Raw genomic sequence first — 9,341 nt, 5'->3', positions numbered from 1 at the left:
TAATGACTGCCAATTGGCAAGAAAACAGGACTAAATTATTAAGAATGAAACTTACAGTTGGAACATTTGTTCAGAGTTCGCATCTTTTTGGTACAACCCAAAAAGGCCAGCACTGCCTGCTTTGCACTTAGGATATCTTTCTCACTGTACTGGCCCACAAACAGAATACTTTTATTCAATCTATCCTACAGCATTTTCTTTCCAAGCAGCGCAGCTAAGATCTAAAAATTGTCCATTCTAACACTTACATTCTAAACCATTTACCCCTAATGGTCCTTATGATTAATAATGAAGAGTGAATTTACTAGACACTGATTTGATTTAAGAATTTTCTGAATGTCAGGCGAGACATTCACATGAACCCTTACCTGCTATTTCAGCATCTTATTTTGCGAATGCGAATTTCCCACAGTATCTCCAGTTTTGCTGCATTTCTCTTCCTGTTTTTAGCGAGTTTCATCGCTATATACTTCAGTGACTAAAAATAAAGTCCAACAACTCCATTAATTAACATCCCAACATGTTTAAACGAGAGTTACATTTGAAGAAGCCTTCCAACAGCCACTACAACAGTACTACGTTGCATACAATACAGCTATGGAGCTAAATTTGCCGTTTATAAGGTTCATGAGTACAACACAACACGTGCAGCCTGAGTACATACGCCACAGTATTAAATAATCATATACATTTATATTCTATGGGAAAATACGATACTAGCCACAATCATTTTAACCTATCAGTTTTTTTTGCCTCCAACAATGCGAATGTATATTACGTTTCCTGCTTTCTCTCCAACAATTTTGCGTTCCGTTTTTTGTCTCTTAGAATTCACAATACCACAAAGCCTATAACTGAGTTACTACAACAGTTCCATGCGGCATCTACCTCCTGGACGAAAACAATAACCACAGATCTTTCTACCCGCCAAAAATTTCGTCTTCGAAGATAATACTCTCAGTGCTTTCGACTGGATGTGGTAACTACTGTGAACTACGTCACTCCCCGTGTTTCGCTGTCGCTAGAGTCCAGTGCGTCGTAAGCATAATGTTTGTTTGCATCCATTTCCCACGTAATTTCCGAATTATTTGAGTTATTTTCTTGCCTCCAAGGGTTTTTGTAGTATCATAAGGTATATATGCATCTAAAAATGATTCTAAAATAAGCCCAAGTACGGACAAAAACCATTAATAGAGTGGCTAGCTGCAACACATTCGTGAAGAAACGCTTGTGACATTGGACAGAATTGCAGCTTACCACATTGATATCAAAAGAATATAAACACATAGTTCCACATGTAAGAAGCACTGACATGTACCTCTACATGCAAAAGCGATCGAGAGCTTGTTTAACGTTCTGTAGGCCTACTGTGTTTTTCATTGTCGCCTGTTGCCACAAGTACGACCTTCATCTTTTTATTATTCCAAGTGGGACAAGCAATTGCCAAATAGTTTGGGAAATATGCTGAAAACATTATAATGAGCTGATTACATTACATTTCACAAAAAACCAAATGTTTGAATAATTTTCAAACAAACTGTCAGTGAACAAGGTGCTAACAACATAAGGTCATCACACGAAAGAAGCAAGGAAAATTAAGTGATTAACAACAGAAGTGAATGAAATACATACCAATGAAATCAGCAGCCAAATGAGCCAACTTCTTCAGTTTCTTATTTGCTTTCTTGTTGTTAGAAACTAAGTCTTGATTCCAATATTTGAGCCAGTAAACGAGTCTCACTTTAACAAATATCTTGATCGACAGCAGCTTAGCTTCTTCACAACATCCAGGAGGAAAACTTGGGATAGCCATCAACAAGTCCACATATAATTCACCATAGTTTTTCTTGTGAAAATGTTCATCAAAAACTTAAGCCATCTGATTTTCACAATCCCTCAAAAATAAACAAACATTTTCACTGCAAATAACCAAGCTTCCAAATTTGTCTTCATAACTTTTGAAATGGCAATAAAAACTATCAAATCTTTGTGGAAGTTTCCTCTTCATCGTCAGTTGAGGTGGCTTATTTGGAATTTCAAACAGTGTGGGTACTGCATTCCACACGAGTTTGTTATTGTCTGCGTTCATGAACTGGTTTTGTTCGAAATGTAGCGAACAAAACCTAATATTATTATACAGGTAAACTAGGTCTTTCTTCATAAGGTCTTCTTGTCTGCTATTAACTAGCCATTATCTGCTCCTAAAACGAAACGTACATCATTTACACACGTATTTAGTTTGCAAGTGAGTCCTGACGATAGAGTTTAGTAATATGATGGTATATACCTCTCAGGATCATTAGGAAACCTAAAAAAAGACAGCTGTGGTGTCTTCTTCCTGTTGTTGCTGAAATTTATTGCGCTACAAACGCTCCCGATGGTAAAAACCATTGTATAAATCAAAATAAACAATCACTATTCGCTTTCACGATCGCGCCGAACTCACAGTTTAACTTACCGGCCGCTTGGGGCGCCCTTGGTGCGGTAGGCAACAAAATCGAGGCCAAGTGTCACGACTGTTATGTTACGTTAGACTGTGGTAGTATACCGTTCAGTGTGTCATCGCTGTAAACAAAATCGGGATGCTGCTCCGCGACAGTCGTGCGTTCGATATATATCGTTTCCGAAAGACGAAAACCGAATTTCGGAAACCGTTTTACGCTGTCGTGTTTACCACAGTCTAACATAACAGTCGCGACACTTCGCCTATATTTTGTTGCTACAGCGCCAACAGCGCCCCAAGCGGCCGGTAGTTTGAACTGTGAGTTCGGCGCGATCGTGAAAGCGAATAGTGATTGTTTATTTTGATTTATACAATGGTTTTTACCATCGGGAACGTTTGTAGCGCAATAAATTTCAGCAACAACAGGAAGAAGACACCACAGCTATCTCTCTTTAGGTTTCCTAAGGATCCTGGGAGGTATATACCAGCATGTTACTAAACTGTATCGTCAGGATTCACTTGCGAACTATATGTGTATAAATGATGAATGTTTCGTTTTAGGAGCAGAAAATGGCTAGTTAATAGCAGAGGAGAAGACCTTATAAAGAAAGACCCACTTTACCTGTATAATAATATTAGCTTTTGTTCGCTACATTTCGAACAAAACCGGTTCATGAACGCAGACAATAACAAACTCGTTTGGAATGCAGTACCCACACTGCCTGACATTCCCCTCAGCTGACGATGAAGAAACTGCCACAAAGATTCGACAGTCAATCTAAAGCCGTAAAACAGTCCTATGACACAGAAGCAGCCAGTTCGACTCTCCATGTATCAGTGCCAGATTCGTGTGAAATATCAACACAGACCTGCTTTGACGATTAAGTGGTTAAATTAAGTGTAGCTGTTCGTGTCTTACAAAAGCGTGTCAAGTGTCAGAATGCCCAGAAGCGAAACTATTACGGGACAAGGAAAGTGCCTACAGACAGATTGTTTGAAAATTATTCAAATATTTGGTTTTTCGTGAAATGTAATGTAATCAGCTCATAATAGTGTTTTCAGCATATGTCTCCCACTATTTGGCAGTTGCTTGTCCCACTCAGAATAATATAAAGATGAAGGTCGTACTTGTGGCAACAGGAGACAATGACAACCACAGTAAGCCTACAGAACGATAAACGAGTTGTCGATCGCTTTCGCATGTAGAGGTACGTGTCTGTGCTTCTTACATGTGAATCTGTGTGTTTATATTCTTTTGATATCGACGTGGTAAGCTGCAATTCTGTCCAATGTCACAAGTGTTTCTTCACGAATGTGTTGTAGCTTGCCACTCTATTCATGGTTTTTGTCCATACTTGCGCATATTTTAGAATCATTTTTAGAAACGTATATGCCTTCTGATACCACACAAACTCTTGGAGGCAAGAAAATAACTCGAATAAATCGGAAATTACGTAGGAAATGGATGCAAACAAACATTATGCTAACGACGCGTCTGACGTTCACCTTACCCGCCGCTTGGAGCGCTAGTGTCACTCTATCTGTCAAACGGCAACAACTTTTACAGCAGTGAGTGTCGCGACTGTTATGTTAGACTGTGGTGTTTACTTAAGGTATGAAGTGGATTTGTTACCTCAGTTAAATATGGCACCTGGGAAACAGCTTTTATTGTTTAAGATTTAGTCAGTCAAATCGCTATTTCTCTTCAATTGGAGGAGATATAAACGGGTTCAGTCTAATTTTTTTATTTATCCTTCACTGTGCAAAAAGTGGGGACTAGTGTAGCAGGGGATACAACCCGTCGGCTTTGGACAATGTCACAAGTGGCCAATCGAGAAGCGATTCTTCTTAGTGTTGTAGCTCCCTTCAGTGGCTGATAAGTGTTTTTTTGGCTTTAAAAAAAAATCTCACGAGATAGAATAAACAGATCCACTTTATTAAGCAATCAGTAAAAAAACGAAACTGAAACATAACAGCAAAAGCGAAAATGGTAAACTGTTCTCTGGCGACTTGTGACGTCATTGTCCAAAGCCGACGGGTTGTATCCCCTGCTACACTAGACCCAAAAAGTGTCTCCGTGCATATTAGCCGAAAATTTTTGAAAACAAGACGAAACGTGACAAAGTACGTTTAAAAACGGTTCTGTTTACATGCAAGCGAAAACTGATTGCAGCATTGGAAAACTGGTAAGTAGAAGCTCATTTGCAGAATCGATTTCGAAGTGTTTACATTATCACTCAGAAGGGGTGTTGGGAAATCGGTTTACGAAATCAGGTTTCTGGAACCCATGCAAATGAGGCAAATAAAAAGGTTTTTTAAACGTGACATGTTAGTGTGTAGCTGTCCCTGCATTCTCACATCAAAGATTTTCCATTATATGTTGCCGACATATATGTCTCTTTAGTTTCCCCACAGTCTAATATAATGTTAGACTCTGGTTTCCCTACAGATTCATACCTATGGAAACCTCTCTAATCGGTCTACTGTGATATCTGTACAGCCGTAAGAGATAATACTCTTAGGCGAGAGTAGCGTGACGTACAGGACCGAGGAGAGTAATAGGTGTTCTGACCATCTGATTGAAGTCAGATGTGTAAGGAAGAACTTACGTTTGTGTATGAGTATCAGACACGTAGACTACATTTTTTTCTGTTGTCAAGAACTGTGCATATCATGATCTATAGTATATTTAAAAGTGATTGTGTTGTAGTTCTGGTGAAAAAGTGAACGTAAATAATGGGTGCTTTGTTTGGTAAAAGTAAAAAACATGTGAGTCGGGTAACGGAGCAGGACAAAGCTATATTGCAGTTAAAACAACAACGAGATAAACTGAAACAGTATCAGAAGAGAGTAGAGTCTATGTTGGAGAAAGATAGACTACTTGCACGGAAACTATTGCAAGACGGTAAAAAGGAACGTGCTAAGCTCATATTACGGAAGAAAAAGTTTCAAGAACAGCTTCTCGAAAAAACAGACGGGCAATTGGAAAACCTTCAGAGGCTTGTCCATGATTTGGAGTTCGCACAGATAGAGATACAGGTATTAGATGGACTTAGAGCCGGCAACGAGGCGCTGAAAAAAGTACACGACGTTATCAGCGTTGATGAGGTTGAACGAATTCTTGAAGAAACTCGTGAAGGGGTCGAAAAGCAGCGAGAGATTGACGAACTGTTGAGTGGCGCATTGTCTGCTGACGACGAAGAGTCTGTAGAAGCAGAACTAGAAGAAATAATAAAGGAAGCTCTTCCAGATGTACCCGAACCCGAGGATGAAGAGCTAGAATTACCTGAGGTTCCTACAGATGAAGTAGAAAGAAGGAAGGAGAAAGCAAGAGCCCAGAAGGTAGCCATCGAAGTGGCACAGTAATATCATGAAGTTAGTAAAATTTATTGTACTGTAGAATTATTTTCTGTTAAGTGGAGTTTGTTAATAGTTAGTATATAAGTGGAACAAATGATTTGTAACTTTATCATTGAATGATGATTCTTTAGCTACAGATTCGATAAGTCATCAAAGTTTTGACGGCGATTTGTTGTAGGCAATATAAAACTAGAGGCGTCTAAAAGTCTTAAGTTGTTTTATTTAGAATACATTACAGCATCATTACTTTACGATGTAGTTAATTTGAGAAGAAGCGTTATAATGTGTGTTTCGCAAAAACCGTCACTATACAGCTCGTCTGCCGTTTGTATTGTATTTCATTTAACATAATTGCCCTGCGCAAAGGTTTACATATTTAGGCTTTGTAGACTAGGAGCTGGATCACTTTCGTAACATATGTGGAAGACCCTAAATCTTGTTTAGCATCATTTATATATTGTCACGTTCCCTTATATTATATGCAGTACTGACAGTGGCAAGTAATGTTATTAGTTACCACATGTATCGAATTCAGTTAGCCTATTGCATTAACTGACGGGAGAAGCGTTTTGAAGTCGTCGTCAGTTTTACTTTTGCTCAGTTCCTCGAAGCAGATATTAGCTACAGTGGGGGCTGGAATATAGAATAAGTGCCGTCAATGTTTCATCACTCAAAATTCTTTATTGATCAGTGCAGTTGAGGGGTGTATGTTAGTTCAGATTTGTAATATTTAGTGCATTAGTATAGTACAAAATTCAGTTAAGAAAAATGGAAATGATTATAGTAAGGAACAAAACTCATAGGCTTCAGGTCTTCTTTTATTCATTGAACAGTATTTACCTACTAAAGCGGGTAATATTATTTACTACTTGTCACCAGTAGACAAGTCAGGATTGTGCGCCTCCTTAATATAAATATTGGGCATTGTTTCCACCTTTGTAATTAGAGCGATAATTTTCCTTTCCAGTATCATAATGCTGATCCATTCTCTCTCTTTGTTCCAGAGTGTGCAACGATTGCAAGACCGGTGTGATTAACAAGATTTTCGTTATGTTACTCGTGAACTTTTATACGTATTTCTGTTCTATTGGAAGAGAATAGTAAAGTTAATGCGACAGACAAGAGTTTTGTCGTACTGTTGTCCATAGCTTCATCTTAAAGTGTGTATAGGCCTAGCACATATAGTGCCACTTGTTTTTTCCAGAGTTTATTCTGGCATGTGCTGTGATAATAATGTAAGGTGATAATGTAGGTTTCTATAATAATGGCCTGTGTCAATTTGTTGAATGTTATTGCTGCTTTCTCATCCATTTTTCCCCCTATGTATGCTGGATGCTTCTCAAACTTTTAATACTGTAATACTCAAACTGCAGCATTGTTGGCATAAAAATATTTTATTCATCACAAAGTGCCTCTGTGACACATTATTGTGAAGGCCTCTGGTTACTACATTTATTTAAACCAGTGTAAATACTTTTGGATTAGAGACCACTCACTGAAAAGCAGAAGTGTTAGTTGTTGGTACACACAAAAGGAACAAAAACTTGATGGCTTTTGGAATGAGGGTAGTGTCAGGTAGGGTGGGTAGAGGGAGGCTGGAGGCAGGGAGAGGATGGGGTGTGGGAGGCTAGCAGCTCAGAGGGAGACAGCTGATTAGCTAACAAGAAATGTGGGAGCAAGGATTGGCGTATGTACATACAAGGCATGCAGCGCATTGTTGTTGGAGCCGGTGGATAGTGGCGCACGCTGGGGATGACATGGGGAGGGGGTGACAGGACGGAGGAAGGGAAAACTATCTGGTGGAGATCACAGCGGTAGTGGGTTACCAGAGATAGAGGTCAGAATGATTATGGGAGTGAAAGCTGTGTTGTAAAGAAAACTCCTAAGTTCAGAGAAAGATCCTCCATGGCCCGGGTTATGAAGCAGTCATGAGCATTTTGTTTCAGCTGCATTTTGTGTCACCGAGTGGTAAACTTTGTTCTTGGGACCAGTTTGATGGCGGCCATTCATCATCATAGATGACTAATTGGTAGTCATATTGACATTAAAAGCTGTGCAGTGTTTTCAACAGAGTTCTCTCTCATGTGGCAGGAGAAAACTGACAGGCTGGAGTGGGAGGTGCTGGGTGGGTTGATTAGGCGGGTCCTGCACAGTGAAAGTGGCATAGTATGCATTAGGGTAATGGAACAGCATTTTAGAGTGGGAAGGATGTTGGGTACGACATTCTTCATTTCCGGTCATGATGAGTGATACTGAAAGCCCTGGTGAAGGTTAAGGTTCAGTTCCCACACCCCCTACCCAACAGTTTGCCCTTTCTCTGTCCGGTCACTCACTCCCAGTTCATGTCACTTTCAACATACACTGCTCCCCATTGTCTCTGACAACTGCGCATCACAAGCCCAGCCTGTGTACTTGCCACCACCCACACCCCCTCTCACATTACTTGCCAGCAAAATCAAACTGGCTGCCTCTGTCCGATCTGCTAGCATTCCACTTCAGATCCCGCTCCTGCCTCTGGTCTGTCTCTACCTACCCCTTCCACAACCTAGTTCTCTCTCTCTCTCTCTCTCTCTCTCTCTCTCTCTCTCTCTCTCTCTGTGTGTGTGTGTGTGTGTGTGTGTGTGTGTGTGTGTGTGTGTGTGTGTGTGTGTGTGTGTGTGTGTTGGGGGGGGGGGGGAGCTAGCAAGTACTCATTCTTTTTGTCGTGACTGTCAACATCTCTGCTTTTCAGTGAGTGGTCTCATTTAATCCAAAAGTGTTTCCATTCTACCAGACCTTTCCTACAATGCTTGTTTGAAGCCATTTGTGAATAAGGATAAAATACTATTTTAACTCTGTTAGCCAAAAGTTGTATTATTTTGAAGAGTTTGTTGCAGCTTAGACAAATAAGAGATCAACATTATTTTTGTATGTCTATTTGATAGTGAAAAGTGTCCTAAGATGTACAAGCAGGCAAATTTAAAAATTTCATTCTGCATCATTATTACTACTTAATAACAGCAAATGTAATTTATTCAGAATTTTTCCACTTGTTGGATATTTGCTTATTTATTTTACTGCTTCCTTTTTATCCAGTGTGTAAAATAGAAAATACAATACACAAATATTCAATTTTAATAAAAATATACCGTGTAATATTTTAATTTTTTTAATTGTAAAACCTAATGTTAATTCCTTGTTTAATAGTACAGAAAAATCAAATGACTGCACACCTTAAATGACATTCTTACGGCCTGAACAGCTGACTTCAGAAGTGTCTCTTGAAACTATTTTCATGGGGAAACCTGTGAGACACTGTCTTGTACCTTTCCTTCCTTCTAGCATGGCTGTGAAGGAATAGTGTGTGCAATGTGTTTCAGTTTGTTCTTTCATTGTCTTCACTGTATCTGCCAGGCAAATGCTATTTATTTGTTTGTAGATTTAAGTTTTAGTATGAATATTTGATGTTACTGTTCGGTGAGTAAGTGTGATCAATAATATAGTTAATGTCATGTATATTTAGCGTAAGTTGCTAGCTCATCACTAAATGTATGCCCAA

General features: G+C 39.3%; 1 protein-coding gene across 1 annotated transcript; it reads left to right on the top strand.

Annotated features, from left to right (window-relative positions):
* The first annotated feature begins 4,972 nt into the window (after positions 1-4,972).
* LOC124753077 (charged multivesicular body protein 6-A-like) lies at positions 4,973-8,894 on the top strand. Its single transcript, XM_047249010.1, has 2 exons — positions 4,973-5,818; positions 6,808-8,894. The coding sequence occupies exon 1, from the start codon at positions 5,180-5,182 to the stop codon at positions 5,807-5,809; it is 630 nt and encodes a 209-aa protein (XP_047104966.1). The 5' UTR covers positions 4,973-5,179; the 3' UTR covers positions 5,810-5,818; positions 6,808-8,894.
* The last annotated feature ends 447 nt before the right edge of the window (positions 8,895-9,341 follow it).

The sequence above is a fragment of the Schistocerca piceifrons genome, unplaced genomic scaffold, assembly GCF_021461385.2.
Source record: "Schistocerca piceifrons isolate TAMUIC-IGC-003096 unplaced genomic scaffold, iqSchPice1.1 HiC_scaffold_522, whole genome shotgun sequence".
Taxonomy (NCBI): Eukaryota; Metazoa; Arthropoda; class Insecta; order Orthoptera; family Acrididae; genus Schistocerca; species Schistocerca piceifrons.
The sequence above is the reverse complement of the archived record's forward strand: the minus strand, read 5'-3'. Positions and strand labels throughout refer to the sequence as shown.

What these genes read in the sequence shown, in the direction of transcription:
- LOC124753077 (XM_047249010.1), top strand. Translation starts at nt 5,180, where the DNA reads ATGGGTGCTTTGTTTGGTAAAAGTAAAAAACATGTGAGTCGGGTAACG.